Source organism: Rhinoraja longicauda, chromosome 7 (assembly GCF_053455715.1).
Source record: "Rhinoraja longicauda isolate Sanriku21f chromosome 7, sRhiLon1.1, whole genome shotgun sequence".
In the NCBI taxonomy this organism is placed as follows: domain Eukaryota; kingdom Metazoa; phylum Chordata; class Chondrichthyes; order Rajiformes; family Arhynchobatidae; genus Rhinoraja; species Rhinoraja longicauda.
This window is the reverse complement of record NC_135959.1, coordinates 2,319,537-2,344,538: the sequence shown is the minus strand read 5'-3', so window position 1 is coordinate 2,344,538 and position 25,002 is coordinate 2,319,537. Positions and strand designations below refer to the sequence as shown.

At 54.9% G+C, this 25,002-nt stretch overlaps 2 protein-coding genes across 2 annotated transcripts in view; both read left to right on the top strand.

Annotated features, from left to right (window-relative positions):
- Positions 1-20,870, top strand: part of pde2a (phosphodiesterase 2A) — a 72,015-nt gene extending 51,145 nt beyond the window's left edge. The window contains exons 7-12 of the mRNA XM_078402915.1: positions 313-454; positions 4,066-4,118; positions 6,600-6,674; positions 10,181-10,222; positions 13,549-13,617; positions 20,736-20,870. Coding sequence (XP_078259041.1) covers positions 313-454; positions 4,066-4,118; positions 6,600-6,674; positions 10,181-10,222; positions 13,549-13,617; positions 20,736-20,870 — 516 coding nt within the window. The remainder of the gene's footprint in view (positions 1-312; positions 455-4,065; positions 4,119-6,599; positions 6,675-10,180; positions 10,223-13,548; positions 13,618-20,735) is intronic.
- LOC144595034 (uncharacterized) overlaps positions 1-25,002 on the top strand; it is a 311,478-nt gene that overhangs the window by 83,738 nt on the left and 202,738 nt on the right. The gene's annotated exons all lie outside the window — the stretch shown is intronic.

Sequence of the window (25,002 nt, the reverse complement as noted above, 5' to 3'; positions counted from 1 at the left end):
AACTCAACTCAACTCAACTCAACTCAACTCAACTCAACTCAACTCAACTCAACTCAGCCGAGCCGAGCTAAACTAAACTGAGCCAAACTAAGCTAAGCTAAGCTAAGCTAAGCTAAGCTAAACCAAACGTTCCCCAGTGGTTGTTGGGTTGTGGCTCAGTGGTCCAGGGTGTAGATGGGGGAGACAGTTAGTTGTGGATTGTCCCGCACTCTGCCCCAGCCCTGGGGCACATTGGGCAGTGGGAGATGGCTCCTGGTGCTGTTGAGATGTCCCCTCTCGGCCGCTGACACACTCTTCCCCTCTCCGCCACAGATCTCGGCCGCCTGTAAGCGTGTCCAGACCCTCTACGATCCTCTCAGTTGGGGTCACTTCATGACCGAACAACCCCCCAGCAAAATGAACATGGTCGAGGGAGCCATCGACGAGCTGGACAACAAAGTTCTGAAGTTATGTGGTATGTTGGCATTCCGCGCAAGTCTCGCCAGTCAAACTTTGGCCCACATCCATCCAAAACCTTAAGGGTTTGGACAGGCTAGATGCAGGAACAATTGTGTGCAGTTTTGGTCTCCTAATTTGAGGAAGGACGTCCTTGCTATTGAGGGCTTGCAGCGTAGGTTCACCAGGTTAATCCCCGGGATGGCGGGACTGTCATATGTTGAAAGACTGGAGCGACTAGGCTTGTATACACTGGAATTTAGAAGGATGAGAGGAGATCTTATCGAAACGTATAAGATTATTAAGGGGATGGACACGTTAGAGGCAGGAAACATGTTCCCAATGTTGGGGGAGTCCAGAACAAGGGGCCACAGTTTAAGAATAAGGGGTCAGCCATTTAGAACTGAGATGAGGAAAAAACCTTTTTCACCCAGAGAGTTGTGAATCTGTGGAATTCTCTGCCACAGAGGGCAGTGGAGGCCAATTCACTGGATGCTTTCAAGAGAGAGTTAGATTTAGCTCTTGGGGCTAACGGAATCAAGGGATGTGGGGAGAAAGCAGGAACGGGGTACTGATTGTGATCTTATTGAATGGCGGTGCTGGCTCGAAGGGCCGAATGGCCTCCTCCTGCACCTATTGTCTATGTTTCTAAACCCTTTCTATATTGGCCACAATATTTTGGGCATCGTCTCTGCGGAAGGTCGTGCTGGCTCTGGAAAGGGTCCAGAGGAGGTTTTCCAGGAGCGTTTGGCATTTAGAAGAATGAGGGGGGACCTCATTGAAACTTTACCAAATGGTGAGCGGCCTGGATAGAGTGGATGTGGAGAGGATGTTTCCACTGTTGGGAGAGTCTAGGACCAGAGGGCACAGCCTCAGAGTTAAAGGACATTCCTTTACGAAGGAGATGAGGAGGAATTTCTTTAGTCAGAGGGTGGTGAATCTGTGGAACTCATTGCCACAGAAGGCTGTGGAGGCCACAAGTCAGTGGATAGTTTCAAGGCAGAGATGGATAGATTCTTGATTGGAAGGTAGACACAAAAAGCTGGAGTAACTCAGTGGGACAGGCAGCGTCTCTGGAGAGAAGGAACTGGTGAAGTTTCGAGTTGAGACCCTTCTTCAATATGTACGTCCAAAGACGTACAGGTATGTAGGTTAATTGGCTGGGCAAATGTAAAAAAAATAAAATTGTCCCGAGTGTGTGTAGGATAGTGTTAGTGTGCGGGGATCGCTGGGCGGCGCGGACCCGATGGGCCGAAGGGCCTGTTTCCGCGCTGTATCTCTAAATCTAAATCTATAAAAATGTCAGGGGTTATGGGGAGAAGGCAGGAGAATGGGGTTAAGAGGGAAAGATAGATCAGTCATGATTGAATGGCAGAGTAGACTTGATGGGCCGAATGGCCTAATTCTGCTCCTATCACTTGTGAAATTGTGTCTGGACTCTTAGAGATAGAGTCATTGAGAATCATAGAGTGATACAGCGTGGAAACAGGCCCTTCGGCCCAACTTGCCCACACCGGCCAACATGTCCCATCTACACTAGTCCCACCTGCCTGCGTTTGGCCCATTACCTCTCTAAACCTGTCCTGTCCCTCCCCCCACTCCTCCCTTCTCCCTGCGCCCCTCCCCCACCCTGGTCGTTGTACTAGTTTCACTGTCGTCCTGTTGAGTTTCATGTCTGTAACTTGATTCCACCTAGCCCGCAGCCAACAATGATCTAGATACAAAAAAGCTGGAGTAACTCAGCGGGTCAGGCAGCATCTGTGGAGAACATGGATAGGTGACGTTTCACAGAGTGCTGGAGTAACTCAGCGGGTCAGGGGTTACATAGAAATATAGAAAATAGATGCATGAGTAGGCCATTCGGCCCTTCGAGCCAGCACCACCATTCAATGTGATCACGGCTGATCATTCTCAATCAGTACCCCGTTCCTGCCTTCTCCCCATACCCCCTGACTCCGCTATCATTAAGAGCTCTATCTAGCTCTCTCTTAAATGCATTCAGAGAATTGGCCTCCACTGCCTTCTGAGGCAGAGAATTCCACAGATTTACAACTCTCTGACTGAAAAGGTTTTTCCTCATCTCCGTTCTAAATGGCCGACCCCTTATTCTTAAACTGTGGCCCCTGGTTCTGGACTCCCCCAACATTGGGAACATGTTTCCTGCCTCTAACGTGTCCAACCCCTTAATAATCTTATATGTTTCGATTAGATCCCCTCTCATCTAAATTCCAGTGTATACAAGCCTAGTCACTCCAGTCTTTCTCCCCGTATCCCTTGATTCCGTTAGCACCAAAGATCTAAATCTAACTCTCTCTTGGAAACATCCAGTGAATTGGCCTCCACTACCTTCTGTGGCAGAGAATTCCACAGATTCACAACTCTCTGGGTGAAAACGTTTTTCCTCATCACATAGAAAATAGGTGCAGGAGGAGGCCATTCGGCCCTTCAGGGTTGCGGGGAGAAGGCAGGAGAGTGGGGTTGAGAGGGAGAGATAGATCGGCCGTGATTGAACGGCGGCGTTTGCACGATGGGCCGAATGGCCTAATTCCCCTCCTATGTCTCATGGTTTTATGAACAGTGGTGCAGGGAATGGAGGGGTATGGATCCTGTGCCAACAGAGAAGTGTTGGTCTTGGCATCATGTTCAGCACAGACATTTGGGCCGAAGGGCCTGTTCCTGTTCTGTACTAGGACATGAAGCCAAGTTGAACTAACCCCCTCTGCCCACACGTGACCCATATCCCTCCATCCCTGCGTATCCACTCGCCTGTCCAATCTTAGTCTCTTAAACTCCACTATCGTATCGGCCTCCACCATCACCCCTGGCAATGCCTTCCAGGCCCCCACCCCCCTCTGTAAAAATATGTTCAGCACAGACATCGTGGGTAGGGTCCTCACCTGTCCCTTATTAGCCAGGACATCCCATATATTGGGCTAAATTGGTTTGTCCCGCACGGGACCGCCCTTGCCCCGTATTAGGCCCGGGGGCCGCTGTAGGCCTGGTCACTGTAGGTCTGGAGGCTCGGACAGTGTAGGCTCGGACAGTGTAGGCTCGGACACTGTAGGCCCAAACACTGTAGGCCCGGACAGTGTAGGCCCAGACACTGTAGGTCTGGAGGCTCGGACAGTGTAGGCCCGGACGCTGTAGGCCCGGACAGTGTAGGCCCGGACATTGTAGGCCCGGACACTGTAGGCCCGGACACTGTAGGCCCGGACACTGTAGGCCCGGACACTGTAGGCCCGGACACTGTAGGCCCGGACAGGTAGGCACAGACAGTCTAGGTCCGCAGGCCCGGCCGCCGCCTAGCGGAGGTTGCGTAGCAACCCGCCTCCCGACCCGGGCAGCCGCCATTGGTGGAGCGGGAGCACGTGGCCGCTGGCTGGGTGAGGTCACGTGGGGCGCGGAGCAGTGACGTCACCTTTTGTCCCTTATTTGGGAGTGAGGAAGTTGGCAACCCCTACTAATACAGGACAAGAGTGGTCCTGTACGAGACAAACTAATTTAGACCGGAATACAGGATGTCCCGGCTAATACGGGACAGTTGGCAACCCTACACTTGACAAACAAATAATAATAAACAAAGCTAACCAGAAGTTGTGGACTAACATCCGACCCCTTCACTTCCCACAGGTGAGCTCTACGATGTCGAAGCCACGTCGCTCCAGGTGAAGATTATTCAGTATGTAAGTCTTCAGTTTGCTCATTCATGCGTTCATAAGTTCTAGGCCATTTGGCCCATCGAGTCTACTCTGCCATTCAATCATGGCTGATCTATCTCTCCCTCCTAACCCCATTCTCCTGCCTTCTCCCTGTAACCCCTGACACCCGCACTAATGAAGAATCTATCTATCTCTGCCTTAAAAATATCCACTGACTTGTGGCCTCCACAGTCGTCTGTGGCAAAGAATCCCACAGATTCACCACCCTCTGACTAAAGAAATTCCTCCTCATCTCCTTCCTAAAGGAACGCCCTTTAATTCTGAGGCTGTGCCCTCTGGTCCTAGACTCTCCCACTAGTGGAAACATCCTCTCCACATCCACTCTATCCAGGCCGCTCACTATTCTGTACGTTTCAATGAGGTCCCCCCTCATTCTTCGAAGGCTGTGAATCATCCATGTATGTGAAATCTCTCCCTTATTGCTTATGCCCTCTAATGCAGGTGTGGAGCGATACAGTGTGGAAACATGCCCTTCGGCCCAACTCGCCCACGCCGGCCAACAATGTCCCAGCTACACTAGTCCCACCTGCCTGCGTTTGGCCCATATCCATCCAAACCCGTCCTATCCATGTACCTGTCCAACTGTTTCGTAAACGATGGGATACTCCCAGCCTCAACTACCTCCTCTTGCAGGAAAGAAAACTGGTTTACATCGAAGGTAGACACAACGTGCTGGAGTAACATGTGATAGTCCCAGCCTCAACTATCTCCTCTGGCATCTCGTTCCATACACCCACCACCCTCTGTGTGGAAAAGTTACCCCTCGGATTCCTATTAAATCTTTTCCCCTTCACCTTGAACCTATGTCCTCTGGCCCTCGATTCCCCTACTCTGGGCAAGAGACTCTGTGCGTCTACCCGATCTATTCCTCTCATCTATATACTAAGACTCTCGTTTGTTTGTTTGTTTGTTTGTGTGTTCCTGAACTACGGCCAAAACGGCACACGATAGCGCGACAATTTTAGGCCCACCTTGCTCACCGTCGTCCCTTTGGTGCTAATGGGAGAAGTTTCATTGAAATCCATGTTATATTTTTAAAGTTATTCACATTTTAAAGTTCACCTTCTCCATCGTGGTCTGGTTTGGCTCAGCCACCAAGCACAGCTGAGAAGGTTGTTGGCTGCAGCCTTCCCCCCATTGACGAACTGTACACTGCAAGGGCCAGGAAGCGAGCGGGCAAGATCACCTCTGACCCCTCTCACCCTGGCCACAAACTCTTCCAAGCACTTCCCTCTGGAAGGCGACTCCGGACTGTCAAAGCAGCCACAGCCGGACATAAAAACAGTTTCTGTTCCACGAGTAGCAGCTCTACTCAACAACCAAAAGTCTGTAGCCTCCTTTTGCTCTGGTTTATTTCATTCACATGTTTAAACTGTAATATTTATTCTTAATGTTTTATGCTTTATTCTTACTTGTTTACTGTATGTCCGTGTTGTTACTTGCGAGCGGAGCACCAAGGCACATTCCTTGTACGTGCACATACTTGGCCAATTCATTTCATGTTCCCAATGTTGGGGGAGTCCAGAACCAGGGGCCACACAGTCTAAGAATAAAGGGGAAGCCATTTAAAACTGAGGTGAGAAGAAACATTTTCACCCAGAGAGTTGTGAATTTGTTGAATTCTCCGCCACAGAGGGCAGTGGAGGCCAATTCACTGGATGGATTTAAGAGAGAGTTAGATAGAGCTCTAGGGGCTAGTGGAATTATAGAAACATAGAAAATAGGTGCAGGAGTAGGCCATTCGGCCCTTCGAGCCTGCACCGCCATTCAATATGATCATGGCTGATCATCCAGCTCAGTAGCCTGTACCTGCCTTCTCTCCATACCCCCTGATCCCTTTAGCCACAAGGGCCACATCTAACTCCCTCTTAAATATAGCCAATGAACTGGCCTCAACTACCTTCTGTGGCAGAGAATTCCACAGACTCACCACTCTCTGTGTGAAGAAATGTTTTCTCATCTCGTTCCTAAAAGACTTCCCCCTTATCCTTAAGCTGTGACCCCTGGTTCTGGACTTCCCCAACATCGGGAACAATCTTCCCGCATCTAGCCTCTCCAACCCCTTAAGAATTTTATATGTTTCTATACGATCCCCCCTCAGTCTTCTAAATTCCAGCGAGTATAAGCCGAGTCTATCCAGTCTTTCTTCAACTGAAAGTCCTGCCATCCCAGGGATCAATCTAGTGAACCTTCTCTGTACTCCCTCGAAGGCTAGAATGACTTTCCTCAGATTAGGAGACCAAAACTGCACACAATACCCCAGGTGCGGTCTCACCAAGGCCCTGTACAACTTCTCCCCATATCAAGGGGTAATGATTGTGGACGATCAGCCATGATCTCAATGAATGGCGGTGCTGGCTCGAAGGGCCGAATGGCCTCCTCCCGCACATATTTTCTATGTTTCTATGTTCAATTCAAGTCACGGTGGCTGTGCTTGTTTTCCAGTTACAACGGGAGACCGAGTCGAAGTGTTGTTGTATGCTGGTCGCATCGGAGGGTGACGGTCATTTCTTCTGTCAGGTCAGTGGTGGTCTGGGACCCACGACCCTGGGCCGATTCAAATCTCACCCTCGCAAGATATCTCCCCTCCATCGACTCCATCCACACTAAGGGTCACAGAGTCGTAGTTTAGAGATACGGCGCGGAAACAGGCCCTTCGGCCCACCGTGTCGGCGCCGACCAGCGATCCCCGCACGCTAACACTATCCTACACACACTGGGGACAATTTTTACCATTTACACCAAGCCAATTGACCTACAAACCTGCACGTCTTTGGAGTGTGGGAGGAATCCGAAGATCTCGGAGAAAACCCACGCAGGTCACGGGGAGAACGTGCAAACTCCGTACAGACGGCGCCCGTGGTTGGGATGGAACCCGGGTCTCCAGCGCTGCATTCGCTGTAAGGCGGCAACTCTACCGCTGCGCCACCGTGACCGCCCAAGTCACAGAGTGATACAGTGTGGAAACAGGCCTTTCGGCCCAACTCGCCCACGCCGGCCAACAATGTCCCAGCTACACTAGTCCCAACTGCCTGCGTTTGGCCCATATCCCTCCAAACCCGTCCTATCCATGTACCTGTCCAACTGTTTCGTAAACGATGGGATAGTCCCAGCCTCAACTACCTCCTCTGGCAGGAAAGAAAACTGGTTTAAATCGAAGGTAGACGCAACGTGCTGGAGTAACTCAGCGGGACAGGCAGCATCTCTGGAGAGAAGGAATGGGTGACGTTTCAGGTCAAGACCCTTCTTCAGACTGTCTGAAGAAGGGTGTCGACCCAAAATGTCCATTCCTTCTCTCCAGAGATGCTGCCTGTCCCGCTGAGTTACTCCAGCATTTTGTGTCTACATATCTCCTCTGGCAGCTTGTTCCATACACCCACCACCCTCTGTGTGAAAAAGTTACCCCTCGGATTCCTATTAAATCTTTCCCCCTTCACCTTGAACCTATGTCCTCTGGTCCTCGATTCCCCTACTCTGGGCAAGAGACTCTGTGCATCTACCCGATCTATTCCCCTCGAGATTTTATACACTTCACGCTGCCTCGGAAAAGCAGCCAACATCATCATACTAGTGGGCAGAGATACTCGGTAGAGTTGCTACCTCACAGCGCCGGAGACCCGGGTTCCATCCCGACTGCAGGCGCCGTCCGTACGGAGTTTGTACGTTCTCCCCGTGACCTGCGCGGGTTTTCTCCGGGTGCTCCGGTTTCCTCCCACACTCCAAAGACGTGTGGGTTTGTAGGTTAGTCGGCCCCTCTGGAGATTGCCCCCTCATGTGTAGGGAGTGGATGAGAAGGTGGGATAACATGGAACTAGTGGGTGAACGGGAGATCAATGCTCAGCGCGGACTCGGTGGGCCGAAGCCAAAGGAAACTAAACGTGCAATCTCCACACGCACACACACACACACGCGCACGCACACGCACACGCACACACACACACACACACGCACGCACATGCACACACACACGCACGGACACGCACACACACACACAAACACACTCACACACATGCACACACGCACACGCACGCACATGCACGCGCACACACACACATACGCACACACATATGCGCACACGCACACGCACATACAGGCGTACACACACGCGCACACGCACACCGCACACGTACACGCACATGCACATAGACACACACACACACAATTTCACTCTGTGTCCGACTCTTTTTAAATTAAAAAAAAATTAACAAATACTTTTATTCAGAAAACAAAAACCAACACGTACAGAAGGGAGCCACGATCAAAAGTGCCTTTGTGGCAGTTTACAATCCAACAGTCGTCAATTCTAAAATAACGTGGTGATCATCAGTGTTACGCCCGACCCCCCGCGGGGACCGGCGGTCACGGAAGCCTCCAGCGTCCCCGTGGGCACCGCGTGTTCCCTCTCCAGGGACACGCGTGCACGGACGTGGGCCCGGAAGAGGGGCAGGCAGCCGATCCCGGTGACGCCAACGACCGCCCGCTGCCTGGACCCGCGGGCGGCCATCTTGGCCAGGCCCAGGAGCAGACCAACAGGGAGACCCCCTCCTCCCTCCCGATCCCACCCTCCCCCCCCCCCCCCTCTGTACCGGGAGCCCAAACATCAGGAGCGAGGGGCTGAAACGGAGCCACAACTCGAGGAGCTGCCCCTTCAGATACTCGAACACGGGCGGCAATCTCGCGCACTGCGTGTACACGTGGAACACGGGCTCTTCCTCGCCGCAGAAGGGACAGGCGGCCGGCGAGTCCGTGAACCGGCACAGGCCACGGCTCCCGGCAACACTCTCCACCCCAGGACCCCGATGTAAAGGGGGAGGACTCTGGGATGTGGGTGTGTGTGCGTGTGTGTGTGTGTGAGTGCATGCGTGTGTGGGTGCGTGTGTGTGCGTGTGCGTGTTTGTGTGTGGTGTGTGTGTGAGATGGGACAGTGCAGAGGGAGCTTCACTGTGTGTGTATGTTGGGGTGTGTGTGTGTGTGCCTGTGTGCCTGTGTGCCTGTGTGTGCGTACGTGCGTGTATGTAAGTGTGTGTGTGCGTGCGTGCGTGTGCATGCGCGCGTGCGTGTGCGCGTGCGTGCGTGTGTGCGTGTGCGTGCGCGCGTGCGTTTGTGTGCGTGTGCGTGCGCGTGTTTATGTGTGGTGTGTGCGAGACGGGAAAGTTCAGAGGGAGCTTCACTGTGTGTGTGTATGTCGGTGTGTGTGTGTGTGTGTGTGACTGAGTGAGTGTGCGTGCAAGTGTGTGCCTGCGTGCGTGCGTCTGTGCATGTATGTGAGTGCATGTGTGTGTGTGTGCGTGCGCGTGCGTGCGTGCGTCTGCATGTATGTGAGTGTGCGTGTGTGTGCGTGTGCGTGCATGCACGCGTGTGTGTGTGCGTGCATGTATGGCCTTGGGGGTGTGTGTGATATGTGAAAGATCTGTTCCACAGGCAACGATGTAATGGACCCTACAGGCAGCCTTGCCTCGCTCGGCCTGTTGCTGTGGCAAACCCCATCCCCATTACCAGTGTAATTTATAATGAATCCTTGCCACTCAGCTGAAGAGCCCGTGGCGTTGATTAGAGAAAGTTGTAATCAGTGTCGACTGGTCCACTTCATCAGAGCATTCATACCCAGGCACACTTCATGTGATCCAAGAGCCCTTCAGTAAATGCAGTCAATATAACTATCTGCTCCCTCATTCACAGACGATCTCAGCCGTTTAAGGCCATTACCACAGTCGCAAACAAATCAAGCTGGCATCTCATCGAGTCACAGAGTCACAGAGTGATACAGTGCGGAAACAGGCCCTTCGGCCCAACTCTCCCACACCGGCCAACAATGTCCCAGCTACCCTAGTCCCACCTACCTGCGCTTGGCCCATATCCCTCCAAACCCGTCCTATCCATGTACCTGTCCAACTGTTTCTTAAACGTTGGGATAGTCCCAGCCTCAACTACCTCCTCTGGCAGCTCGTCCCATACACCCACCACCCTCTGTGTGGAAACGTTACCCCTCGGATTCATCTGTGCTCTGATATTTTTTTCTATTTCAGGTGGTCGGGGAGAAGGTTCTGAGAGAGGAGATAGTCTTCCCAGTAAGTTTCCAAAGAGATAACTGGTACGAAGGTGTTTGTTTATTTGTCACATGTGCCGAGGTACAGTGAAATTCATTGTTGTACACAGCCCAGTACAAGTATCATAGACAATAGGCAATAGGTGCAGGAGGAGGCCATTTGGCCCATCGAGCCAGCACCGCCATTCATTGTGATCATGGCTGATCATCCACAATCAGTACCCCGTTCCTGCTTTCTCCCCACATCCCTTGATTCCGTTAGCCCTACGAGCTAAATCTAACTCTCTTTTGAAAACATTCAGTGAATTGACTGTATGGCAAATGAAATTCCTTGTGTGTTGCAAAACATACTTGGCTAATAAAGTATTATTGTGATTGTGAATCGGCCTCCACTGCCCTCTGTGGCAGAGAATTCCACAGATTCACAACTCTCCGGGTGAAAAAGTTTTCTCTCACCTCAGTCCTAAATTGTGTACAGCTTTGGTCTCCTAATTTGAGGAAGGACGTCCTTGCTATTGAGGCAGCGCAGTGTAGGTTCACCGGGTTAATCCCCGGGATGGCGGGACTGTCATATGACGAAAGATTGGAAAGACTGGGCTTGTATTCACTGGAGTTTAGAAGGATGAGAGGGGATCTTATAGAGACGTATAAAATTATAAAAGGACTGGACACGCTAGATGCAGGAAAAATGTTCCCAATGTTGGGGGAGTCCAGAACCAGGGGCCACGCAGTCTAAGAATAAAGGGGAGGCCATTTAAAACTGAGGTGAGAAGGAACTTTTTCACCCAGAGAGTTGTGAATCTGTGGAATTCTCTGCCACAGAGGGCAGTGGAGGCCAAATCACTGGATGGATTTAAGAGAGAGTTAGATAGAGCTCTAGGGGCTAGCGGAATCAAGGAGTATGGGGAGAAGGCAGGCACGGGTTACTGATTGTGGATGGTCAGCCATGATCACGATGAATGGCGGTGTTGGCTCGAAGGGCCGAATGGCCTCCTCCTGCACCTATTTTCTATGTTTTTAAATGGCCTAACACTTATTCTTAAACTGTGGCCCCTGGTTCTGGACTCCCCCCAACATCGGGAACATTGTTCCTGCATCTAGCTTGTCCAAACCCTTAAGAATGTTCTATGTTTCTATAAGATTCCCTCTCATCCGTCTAAATTCCATTTTCCAGCTTCCTCTCCCCATCTCCATTAGTTTATCAGTTCAGTTTATTGTCACGTGTACCGAGGTACAGTGAAAAGCTTTTGTTGCGCGCTAACCAGTCAGCGGAAAGACAACACACGATTACAATGTCCACAATACACACCGATCAGCCAAAACATTATGACCTCTGACAGGCGAAGTGAATAACATTGATTAACTTGTTCCAATGGCACCTGTCGAGGGGTGGGATATATTAGGCAGCAAGTGAACAGTCAGTTCTTGAAGTTGACGTGTTGGATGCAGGAGAAATGGGCAGGAGTAAAGACCTGAGCGACTTTGACAAGGGCCAAATTGTTATGGCCAGACGACTGGGTCAGAGCATCTGTGAAACGGCAAGGCTTGTGGGGTGCTCCCGGTCAGCAGTGGTGAGTACCGACCGACAGTGGTCCGAGGAGGGACAAACCACAAACCGGGGACAGGCAGGGTGTTGGGCGCCCGAGGCTCATCGATGCGCGAGGGCAACGAAGGCTATCCCATCTGGTCCGAACCGACAGAAGGTCGACTGTGGCACAAGTCACAGAAAATGTTAATGGTGGTCACGGGAGGAATGTGTCACAATACACAGTGCATCGCACCCTGCTGCGTATGGGGCTGCACACGGAGGACCAACAGCATGTTAGGCAGGTGGGCATAATGTTTTGGCTCATCAGGTGATAATGATTTGGCTGATCGGTGTAGATACAGGATAAAGGGAAAGGAGTTTCAGAAGGTCCTAGTTAAAGTAGGAAACGTTGCTGAAAGAGGAGAGATTTATAGACAATAGACAATAGGTGCAGGAGGAGGCCATTCGGCCCTTCGAGCCAGCACTGCCATTCAATGTGATCATGGCTGATCATTCTCAATCAGTACCCCGTTCCTGCCTTCTCCCCATACCCCCTGACTCCGCTATCCTTAAGAGCTCTATCTAGCTCTCTCTTGAATGCATTCAGAGAATTGGCCTCCACTGCCTTCTGAGGCAGAGAATTCCACAGATTCACAACTCTCTGACTGAAAAAGTTTTTCCTCATCTCCGTTCTAAATGGCCTCCCCCTTATTCTTAAACTGTGGCCCCTTGTTCTGGACTCCCCCAACATTGGGAACATGTTTCCTGCCTCTAACGTGTCCAACCCCTTAATAATCTTATATGTTTCGATAAGATCCCCTCTCATCCGTCTAAATTCCAGTGTATACAAGCCTATTGAAGAGTGTGGGGTGATTTTAATGCGGGTTTGTAGATCTGCTTCTGTGGCTGGCACACAAATAGACGCCTGGGTTGGGCGCCATCTTCTATTGACAGTCTGAAGAAGGGTCTTGACCTGAAACGTCGCCTCCCCTCCACAGATGCTGCCTGACCCGTGGAGTTCCTCCAGCACTTTGTGTTTGGCTCAAGTGTTCTCTCACATTTTCTCGAAGATGGACACAAATTGCTGGAGTAACTCGGCGGGACTGGAGAGACGTGCTCCCGCTCCAACAATGGCGGCCGCCCTGGCCGGGTGGCTGGTTGCTATGCAACCTCCGTCAGGCGGCGCCCGGACCTCCGGGCGTACAGCGTCCGGGCTTACAGTGTCTGGGCCTACAGCATCCCCCGGGCCTACAGCGTCCGGGCCTACAGTGTCCGGGCCTACATTGTCTCCCGGGCCTACAGCGTACCCGGGCCTACAGTGTCCGGGCTTACAGTGTTCGGGCCTACAGTGTCCAGGCCTACAGTGTCCTGGCCTACAGTGTCCTCCGGGCCTACAGCAACCGGGCCTACATCGTACCCCGGACCTACAGTGTCCAGGCCTACAGTGTCCAGGCCTACACTGTGCGGGCCTACAGTGTCCTGGCCTACGGTGTCCAGGCCTACAGCGTCCCCCGGGCCTACAGCGTCTGGTCCTACAGTGTCCGGGCCTACAGCGTCTGGTCCTACAGTTTCCGGGCCTACAGCGGCCCCCAGGCCTACAGCATCCGGGCCTACAGCACCCCCCCCCCCCCCCGTGCCTAATACTGGACAAGGGTGGTCCCGTACGGAGCAAACCAATTTAGCCCAATATACAGGATGTCCCGGCTAATACGGGACAGTTGGCAACCCTAGTCGACACCCTTCTTCAGACTGATCTCACATCTTCTCACTGTCTAACCATCTCTCTCTCTCTCTCTCTCCCTCCCTCTCTCGGTTAAAAGCTGGCGTTTGTCCCGCTGAAGCACTCTGAGATCGAAAGCAAGGTCCTCACGATGAAGGACATCACTAACGTGAGTATTTGCCAGTCCTGCTTAAACACGGTTTAGCTTCAGAGATACAGCAGGGAAACCGGCCCTTCGGCCCATCTAGTCCGCGCCGACCAGCCATCCCCCCGTACACACACTTTAACAAACGGAACCAAGGGATATGGGGAGAAGGCAGGAACGGGGCACTGATTGTGGATGATCAGCCGTGAACACATTGAATGGCGGTGCTGGCTCGAAGGGCCGAATGGCCGCCTCATGCACTTATTTGTTATGTTTCTATATTTTAAAACAATTTTTTTTTAGAGATACAGCGCGGAAACAGGCCCTTCGGCCCACCGGGTCCGTGCTGACCAGCGATCCCCGCACACTAACACTATCCTACACCCACTAGGGACAATTTTTACATTTACCCCGTCAATTAACCTACAAACCTGCACGTCTTTGGAGTCTGGGAGGAAACCGAAGATCTCAGAGAAAACCCACGCAGGTCACGGGGAGAACGTACAAACTCCGTACAGACAGCGCCGGTAGTTCGGATCGAACCGGGTCTCCGGCGCTGCATTCGCTGTAAGGCGGCAATTCTACCGCCGCGCCACCGTGACCACCCCATACTAGATTCCCTGTTGTCTGGTTTAGTTTTTTCGTTTTTTCGTTTTTTCGTTTATTGTCACGTGTACAACAGGCATGTTCCGACTGTTCGGGCATGTTCCGACCTGCAGAGAGAGTGGTGGCGGTCGGTACAACTCTGGTCTTCATAACAAGAGGAGTTGAGTATAGGAGCAAAGAGGTCCTTCTGCAGTTATACAGGGCCCTAGTGAGATCGCATCTGGAGTACTGTGTGCAGTTTTGGTCTCCAAATTTGAGGAAGGATATTCTTGCTATTGAGGGCGTGCAGCGTAGGTTTACTAGGTTAATTCCAGGAATGGCGGGACTGTCGGATGTTGAAAGACTGGAGCGACTAGGCTTGTATACACTGGAATTTAGAAGGATGAGAGGAGATCTTATCGAAACATATAAGATTATTAAGGGGTTGGAAACGTTAGAGGCAGGAAACATGTTCCCAATGTTGGGGGAGTCCAGAACAAGGGGCCACAGTTTAAGAATAAGGGGTCGGCCATTTAGAACTGAGATGAGGAAACACTTTTTCAGTCGGAGAGTTGTGAATCTGTGGAATTCTCTGCCTTAGAAGGCAGTGGAGGCCAATTCTCTGAATGCATTCAAGAGAGAGCTAGATAGAGCTCTTAAGGCTAGCGGATGGCCTACTCTGCTATCCTTAAGAGCATGATGGAGAAGGTGAGGACGGACTCAATGATAGCAGTATAGAATTGGACCATCATTGCCTGTGGCAGATTGTGTTTCCTCAGTTGCCGCAGGAAGTACATCCTCTGTTGGGCCTTGTTGACTGTGGAGTCGATGGTGGCCCCCGTTTAAGGTCCCTGGAGATGATGGTTCCAAGGAACTTAAATGACTCCACAGATGTGACTGTGGTGTTGTTTAGATTTTTTTAGATTTAGAGATACAGCGCGGAAACAGGCCCTTCGGCCCACCGGGTCCGCGCCGCCCAGCGATCCCCGCACACTAACACTATCCTACACCCACTAGGGACAATTTTTACATTTATACCAAGCCAATCAACCTACAAACCTGCACGTCTTTGGAGTGTGGGAGGAAACCGAAGAACTCGGAGAAAACCCACGCAGGTCACGGGGAGAACGTACAAACTCCGTACAGACGGCGCCCGTAGTCGGGATGGAACCTAAGTCTCTGGCGCTGCATTCGCTCTAAGGCAGCAACTCTACCGCTGCGCCACCGTGCCGCCCTCAATGACGAGTGGGGGGAAGGGAGGGGGATCTCTTCGAAAGTCTAAGAAAATAACTGCAGATGCCGGTACAAATAGAAGGTATTTATTCACAAAATGCTGGAGTAACTCAGCGGGTCAGGCAGCATCTCAGGAGAGAAGGAACGGGTGACGTTTCAGGTCGAGACCCTTCTTCAGACTGAGGTCTGTAGACTAAAGTCTACAACCAGCTCCACTGTCTTGAGGGCGTTGAGCTCCTGGTTACTTGCCTGCTCATCGTTTCACAAGACTGAGATGTGGCCAGTTTTAGGTACCGACCCCCTGTGTCAGTTCCCTTTTTCACTACCAGTTCCCCCATCTCTTGCCCATCTGCCACCCCGTGTGCAGTTAGTGCTGCCTCTCGTCAGACAAATCACTGGCAACATGAGATCAGCCGTGCGATCCCTGCGTTTAACGGCGCAATTACGCCCCGTCTCGACCGTTGTAGAGAAGCCTTGCAAGCTCTTGTGGTTGACGGTCGAATTACGCCGTGTCTCTTGACAGGTTAGCTTTAGCCGAGTATGCATTAACCCCCCCGAATCCCCCCTTTAACACCTTCACAACAGCATCTCTGGAGAGAAGGAATGGGCGACGTTTCGGGTCGAGACCCTTCCTTTCAGACTCTAATGAGGACCAGCTCTTTCAGAACCTTCTTTCAGACTCTAATGAGGAGGGGAGTGTTGGTAAAAACATAGAAACATAGAAAACAGGTGCAGGAGTAGGCCATTCAGCCCTTCGAGCCAGCACCGACCGCCATTCAATGTGATCATGGCTGATTGTCCACAATCAGTAACCCATGCCTGCCTTCTCCCCATATCCCTTGATTCCACTGGCCCCTAGAGCTCTATCTAACTCTCTCTTACATAGAAACATAGAAACATAGAAAACAGGTGCAGGAGGAGGCCATTCAGCCCTTCGAGCCAGCACCGCCATTCAATGTGATCATGGCTGATTGTCCACAATCAGTAACCCATGCCTGCCTTCTCCCCATATCCCTTGATTCCACTGGCCCCTAGAGCTCTATCTAACTCTCTCTTACATAGAAACATAGAAACATAGAAAATAGGTGCAGGAGTAGGCCATTCGGCCCTTCGAGCCTGCACCGCCATTCAATATGATCATGGCTGATCATCCAACTCAGTATCCCGTACCTGCCTTCTCTCCATACACCCTGATCCCTTTAGCCACAAGAGCCACATCTAACTCCCTCTTAAATCCATCCAGTGAATTGGCCTCCACTGCCCTCTGTGGCAGAGAATTCCACAAATTCACAACTCTCTGGGTGAAAAGTTCTTTCTCACCTCAGTTTTAAATGGCCTCCCCTTTATTCTTAGACTGTGTGGCCCCTAGTTCTGGACTCCCCCAACATTGGGAACATTTTTCCTGCATCTAGCTTGTCCAGTCCTTTTATAATTTTATACGTCTCTATAAGATCCCCTCTCATCCTTATAAACTCCATTGAATACGAGCCCAGTCTTTCCAATCTTTCCTCATATGACAGTCCCGCCATCCCGGGGATTAACCTGGTGAACCTACGCTGCACTGCCTCAATAGCAAGGACGTCCTTCCTCAAATTTGGAGACCAAAACTGCACACAATACTCCAGGTGCGGTCTCACTAGGGCCCTGTACAACGGCAGAAGGACCTCTTTACTCCTGCACTCAAATCCAGGTTTGTAGGTTAATTGGCTTGGTATAAATGTAAATAGTCCCCTGTGTGTGTATGTGTATGTGTGTGTAGGATAGTGTTAGTGTGCGGGGATCGCTGGTCGGCGCCGACTCGGTGGGCCGAAGGGCCTGTATCTGTGCTGTACCTCTGAACTAAATCGACTAAACAGTAATAGTGCAAAAGGTCAAAGCCAATGTACCAGAGTCCATGTGGTTTGGAGCCTATTTGGAGGTTGTGGTGTTTAACAGCCTGATGGCTGTCGGGGAGAAGCTGTTCCTGAACCTGGAAGTCATGGTTTTCCGGCTCCTGTACCTTCTTCCCGATGGGAGGGGTGAGATGTGAGTGTGGCCAGGGTGGTGTGGGTCAGTGAGAGTGTGGCCAGGGTGGTGTGGGTCAGTGAGAGTGTGGCCAGGGTGGTGTGGGTCAGTGAGAGTGTGGCCAGGGTGGTGTGGGTCAGGGTGGTGTGGGTCAGTGAGAGTGTGGGTCAGGGTGGTGTGGGTCAGTGAGAGTGTGGGTCAGTGAGAGTGTGGCCAGGGTGGTGTGGGTCAGGGTGGTGTGGGTCAGTGAGAGTGTGGCCAGGGTGGGGTGGGTCAGGGTGGTGTGGGTCAGGGTGGTGTGGGTCAGTGAGAGTGTGGCCAGGGTGGTGTGCGTCAGTGAGAGTGTGGCCAGGGTGGTGTGGGTCAGTGAGAGTGTGGCCAGGGTGGTGTGGGTCAGTGAGAGTGTGGCCAGGGTGGTGTGGGTCAGTGAGAGTGTGGCCAGGGTGATGTGGGTCAGGGTGGTGTGGGTCAGTGAGAGTGTGGGTCAGGGTGGTGTGGGTCGGTGAGAGTGTGGCCAGGGTGGGGTGGGTCAGGGTGGTGTGGGTCAGTGAGAGTGTGGCCAGGGTGGTGTGGGTCAGTGAGAGTGTGGCCAGGGTGGTGTGGGTCAGTGAGAGTGTGGCCAGGGTGGTGTGGGTCAGGGTGGTGTGGGTCAGGGTGGTGTGGGTCAGGGTGGTGTGGCCAGGGTGGTGTGGGTCAGTGAGAGTGTGGCCAGGGTGGTGTGGCCAGGGTGGTGTGGGTCAGGGTGGTGTGGGTCAGGGTGGTGTGGGTCAGGGTGGTGTGGGTCAGGGTGGTGTGGGTCAGGGTGGTGTGGGTCAGGGTGGTGTGGGTCAGGGTGGTGTGGGTCAGTGAGAGTGTGGCCAGGGTGGTGTGGGTCAGGGTGGTGTGGGTCAGGGTGGTGTGGGTCAGGGTGGTGTGGGTCAGGGTGGTGTGGCCAGGGTGGTGTGGGTCAGTGAGAGTGTGGCCAGGGTGGTGTGGGTCAGGGTGGTGTGGGTCAGGGTGGTGTGGGTCAGGGTGGTGTGGGTCAGTGAGAGTGTGGCCAGGGTGGTGTGGGTCAGGGTGGTGTGGGTCAGGGTGGTGTGGGTCAGGGTGGTGTGGGTCAGGGTGGTGTGGGTCAGGGTGGTGTGGGTCAGGGTGGTGTGGGTCAGGGTGGTGTGGGTCTGATGATGCCGGCTGCCTTTTTGAGGCAACAACTTCTGGTAAATCCCTTCGATGGCGGGCTGGCCAGTACCCGTGATGGACTTAAGTTCCAGAGGCACAATCACGGACCAGTCTCACCCCGGCCACCCCCTCTTCTCCCCTCTCCCATCGGGGCAAGAGGTACAGAAGTGTGAAAACACACACCTCCAGATTCAGGGGCAGTTTCTTCCCGGCTGTTATCAGGCAACTGAACCGTCCCACCTACCACATCATCACCATCATCGACTCCTTTAAGTTCAGGCTCAAAACCTATTTCTACTCCCTCGTGTTAGAGGCCCTCTGAGGGGAGCGCTGTGAACTGTTTATGTATGTGCTGTTATGTTTGTGTGCCATTGTATGTTCGTTTCTTAGTACCTGGACTGATGTACAGCACTTTGGTCAACGTGGGTTGTGTTTAAATGTGCTGTACAAATAAAATTGACTTGACTTGATGTATAAGAAAGTAACTGCAGATGCCGGTACAAATCGAAGGTATTTATTCACAAAATGCTGGAGTTAACTCAGCGGGTCAGGCAGCATCTCAGGAGAGAAGGAATGGGTGACGTTTCGGGTCGAGACCCTTCTTCAGACTTGACTTGACCATCGGCTGTCACTGGAAGCGAGTGTGACTGTCCTCTCCATACGGTCGGACGCCTGTGCGTGACTTTGTTTAACGTGGGGAGACTGGTGCACAGACAGCCACCACACGGTCCTTGACAGATCTGGGTCAGGATCCAGTGGTGTGGAGTCCAAGACGACCGGGGCACCATTTTCTGCTGCAGCCTTCATCCATCCGCCTTCCCAGCCGTTGTGACGCTCCACTAAAGTCAGCCGTCATCCTCCCTCCGCCTGTTCCACCGTTGAGGTCTTGGTTGGATCGCTCTTTGTCAGGGACCTCCCCCTCGACCGTACCGCCATGGGTGACCCTACCAGGAGCGTAGCTCCAGACGGCATCGCCCTCAGGATCTCAGGACCACACGAGCTTCTCCACCATCACAAGGTGACAATCCACAAATCCACATCCTACCACAACCAGAGAGCAGTGCTGAACTACCATCCACCTCATTGGAGACCCTCGGACTATCCTTGATCGGACATTGCTGGCTTTACCTTGCACTAAACGTTATCCCCTTCATCCTGTGTCAGTTCACTGTGGACGGCTCGATTGTAATCGTGTATCGTCTTTCCGCTGACTGGTTAGCGTGCAACAACACGCGTCACGGTGGCGCAGCGGTAGAGTCGCTGCTTCACGGAGCCAGAGACCCGGGTTCCATCCCGACTACGGGCGCTGTCTGTACGCAGTTTGCACGTTCTCCCCGTGACCTGCGTGGGTTTTCTCCGAGATCTTCGGTTTCCTCCCACACTCCAAAGACGTGCGGGTTTGTAGGTTAATCGGCTTGGTGTAAATGTAAACATTGTCCCTAGTGGGTGTAGGATAGTGTTAGTGTGCGGGGATCGCTGGTCGGCACGGACCCGGTGGGCCGAAGGGCCTGTTTCCGCACTGTATCTCTAAACTGCTGAACAAGCTTTTCACTGTCAGAAAATAACTGCAGGTGCTGGTACAAATCGAAGGTAACACAAGAAGCTGGAGTAACTCAGCGGGTCAGGCAGCATCTGTGGAGAACATGGATAGGTGACGTTTCACAGAGTGCTGGAGTAACTCAGCGGGTCAGGCAGCATCTCAGGAAGGAAGGAATGGGCGACGTTTCGGGTCGAGACCTTTCTTCAGACTGATGTCAGGGGAGGGTCCTGGGCCTCCTCCATTGTCAGAGTGAGGCCCAGCGCAAATTGGAGGAACAGCACCTCATATTTCGCTTGGGTAGTTTACACCCCAGCGGTATGAACATTGACTTCTCTAACTTCAGATAGTCCCTACTTTCCCTCTCTCTCCATCCCCTCCCCCTTCCCAGTTCTCCCACCAGTCTTCCTGTCTCCGACTACATTCTATCTTTGTCCCGCCCCCCCTCCCCTGACATCAGTCTGAAGGGTCTCGACCCGAAACGTCGCCCATTCCTTCTCTCCACAGATGCTGCCTGACCCGCTGAGTTACTCCAGCTTCTTGCGATACCTCCAAGCTTCTCACTGTACCTCGGTACAGGTGACAGTCAGCTGAGCTGGGATTAACGGTTTCTCTCTGATTTCAGGAACAGCACAAGAAGCTGAACAGCATCCTGGGGTTCGAGGTTGTCTCCATGCTGTGTGTTCCTGTTGTGTGTCGAGCCACAGGTGAATTAGTGGCCTTGGGATGTGCCTTCAACAAGAACGCTGACAGCAAGTGAGTAACATGGCCTCGCTTGGCATAGACTCACAGACAGAGCGTTACAGTGTGGAAACGTGCCCACACTGGCCCACACTGGCCCACACTGGCCCAACCCACCCACACTGGCCCACACTGGCCCACACTGGCCCAACCCACCCACACTGGCCCAACCCACCCACACTGGCCCAACCTACCCACACTGGCCCAACTCACCCACACCGGCCCAACCCACCCACACCGGCCCAACTCACCCACACCGGCCCAACCCACCCACACCGGCCCAACCCACCCACACTGGCCCAACTCACCCACACTGGCCCAACTCACCCACACTGGCCCACACTGGCCCAACCCACCCACACTGGCCCACACTGGCCCACACTGGCCCAACCCACCCACACTGGCCCACACTGGCCCACACTGGCCCACACTGGCCCAACCCACCCACACTGGCCCAACCTACCCACACTGGCCCAACTCACCCACACCGGCCCAACCCACCCACACCGGCCCAACCCACCCACACCGGCCCAACTCACCCACACTGGCCCACACTGGCCCACACCGGCCCAACTCACCCACACTGGCCCAACTCACCCACACTGGCCCAACCTACCCACACTGGCCCAACTCACCCACACTGGCCCAACCTACCCACACTGGCCCAACTCACCCACACTGGCCCAACCTACCCACACCGGCCCAACTCACCCACACTGGCCCAACGCGCCCACACTGGCCCAACCTACCCACACTGGCCCAACTCACCCACACTGGCCCAACCTACCCACACCGGCCCAACGCGCCCACACTGGCCCAACCTACCCACACTGGCCCAACCCTCCCACACTGGCCCAACCTACCCACACTGGCCCAACCCTCCCACACTGGCCCAACCCACCCACACTGGCCCAACCCACCCACACTGGCCCACACTGGCCCACACTGGCCCACACTGGCCCACACTGGCCCACACTGGCCCAACCCACCCACACTGGCCCACACTGGCCCAACCCACCCACACTGGCCCAACCCACCCACACTGGCCCAACCCACCCACACCGGCCCAACCCACCCACACTGGCCCAACCCACCCACACTGGCCCAACCCACCCACACTGGCCCAACCCACCCACACTGGCCCAACCCGCCCACACTGGCCCAACCCTCCCACACTGGCCCAACCTACACACACTGGCCCAACTCACCCACACTGGCCCAACTCACCCACACTGGCCCAACCCACCCACACCGGCCCAACTCACCCACACTGGCCCAACTCACCCACACTGGCCCAACTCACCCACACTGGCCCACACTGGCCCAACCCACCCACACTGGCACACACTGGCCCAACCCACCCACACTGGCCCAACCCACCCACACTGGCCCAACTCACCCACACTGGCCCAACACGCCCACACTGGCCCAACCCACCCACACTGGCCCAACTCGCCCACACCGGCCCAACTCGCCCACACCGGCCCAACCCGCCCACACCGGCCCAACTCACCCACACCGGCCCAACTCACCCACACTGGCCCAACTCACCCACACTGGCCCACACTGGCCCAACCCACCCACACTGGCACACACTGGCCCAACCCACCCACACTGGCCCAACCCACCCACACTGGCCCAACCCACCCACACTGGCCCAACCCACCCACACTGGCCCAACCCACCCACACTGGCCCAACCCACCCACACTGGCCCACACTGGCCCACACTGGCCCACACTGGCCCACACTGGCCCAACCCACCCACACTGGCCCACACTGGCCCAACCCACCCACACTGGCCCAACCCACCCACACTGGCCCAACCCACCCACACCGGCCCAACCCACCCACACTGGCCCAACCCACCCAAACTGGCCCAACCCACCCACACTGGCCCAACCCACCCACACTGGCCCAACCCGCCCACACTGGCCCAACCCTCCCACACTGGCCCAACCTACACACACTGGCCCAACTCACCCACACTGGCCCAACCTACCCACACCGGCCCAACGCGCCCACACTGTCCCAACCCACCCACACTGGCCCAACCCACCCACACCGGCCCAACCCACCCACACTGGCCCACACTGGCCCAACCCACCCACACTGGCCCAACCCACTCACACTGGCCCAACCCACCCACACTGGCCCAACTCACCCACACTGGCCCAACCCACCCACACTGGCCCAACCCACCCACACTGGCCCAACTCGCCCACACTGGCCCAACTCGCCCACACTGGCCCAACTCGCCCACACTGGCCCAACCCACCCACACTGGCCCAACCCACCCACACTGGCCCAACCTACCCACACTGGCCCAACTCACCCACACTGGCCCAACCCATCCACACTGGCCCAACCCACCCACACTGGCCCAACGCGCCCACACTGGCCCAACTCACCCACACTGGCCCAACTCACCCACACTGGCCCAACTCACCCACACTGGCCCACACTGGCCCAACCCACCCACACTGGCCCACACTGGCCCAACCCACCCACACTGGCCCAACCCACCCACACTGGCCCAACTCACCCACACTGGCCCAACACGCCCACACTGGCCCAACTCACCCACACCGGCCCAACCCACCCACACTGGCCCAACCCACCCACACCGGCCCAACTCACCCACGCAGGCCCAACCCACCCCACACCGGCCCAACCCACTCACACCGGCCCAACTCACCCACACTGGCCCAACCCACCCACACTGGCCCACACCGGCCCAACCCACCCACACTGGCCCAACCCACCCACACTGGCCCACACTGGCCCAACCCACCCCACACTGGCCCAACTCACCCACACTGGCCCAACTCACCCACATTGGCCCAACCCACCCACACTGGCCCAACCCACCCACACTGGCCAACCCACCCACACTGGCCCAACCCGCCCACACTGGCCCAACTCGCCCACACTGGCCCAACTCGCCCACACTGGCCCAACCCGCCCACACTGGCCCAACTCGCCCACACTGGCCCAACTCACCCACACTGGCCTACACTGGCCCAACGCACCCACACTGGCCCAACCCACCCACACTGGCCCACACTGGCCCAACTCACCCACACTGGCCCACACTGGCCCAACCCACCCACACTGGCCCACACTGGCCCAACCCACCCACACTGGCCCAACCCACCCCACACTGGCCCACACTGGCCCAACCCACCCACACTGGCCCAACCCACCCACACTGGCCCAACCCACCCACACTGGCCCAACGCACCCACACTGGCCCAACCCACGCACACTGGCCCACACTGGCCCAACCCACCCACACTGGCCCAACCCACTCACACTGGCCCAACCCACCCACACTGGCCCAACTCACCCACACTGGCCCAACCCACCCACACTGGCCCAACCCACCCACACTGGCCCAACTCGCCCACACTGGCCCAACTCGCCCACACTGGCCCAACTCGCCCACACTGGCCCAACCCGCCCACACAGGCCCAACTCACCCACACCGGCCCAACTCACCCACACCGGCCCAACTCACCCACACCGGCCCAACCCACCCACACCGGCCCAACCCACCCACACCGGCCCAACCCACCCACACTGGCCCAACCCACCCACACTGGCACAACTCGTCCACACTGGCACAACCCACCCACACTGGCCCAACTCGCCCACACTGGCCCACACTGGCCCAATGCACCCACATTGGCCCACACTGGCCCAACCCACCCACACTGGCCCAACCCACCCACACTGGCCCAACCCACCCACACTGGCCCACACTGGCCCAACCCACCCACACTGGCCCAACCCACCCACACTGGCCCACACTGGCCCAACCCACCCACACTGGCCCAACTCACCCACACTGGCCCAACCCACCCACACTGGCCGAACCCACCCACACTGGCCCAACCCACCCACACTGGCCCACACTGGCCCAACCCACCCACACTGGCCCAACGCACCCACACTGGCCCAACCCACCCACACTGGCCCACACTGGCCCAACCCACCCACACTGGCCCAACCCACCCACACTGGCCCAACCCACCCACACTGGCCCAACTCACCCACACTGGCCCAACTCACCCACACTGGCCCAACCCACCCACACTGGCCCAACCCACCCACACTGGCCAGGGAGTCCAGAACCAGGGGCCACAGTTT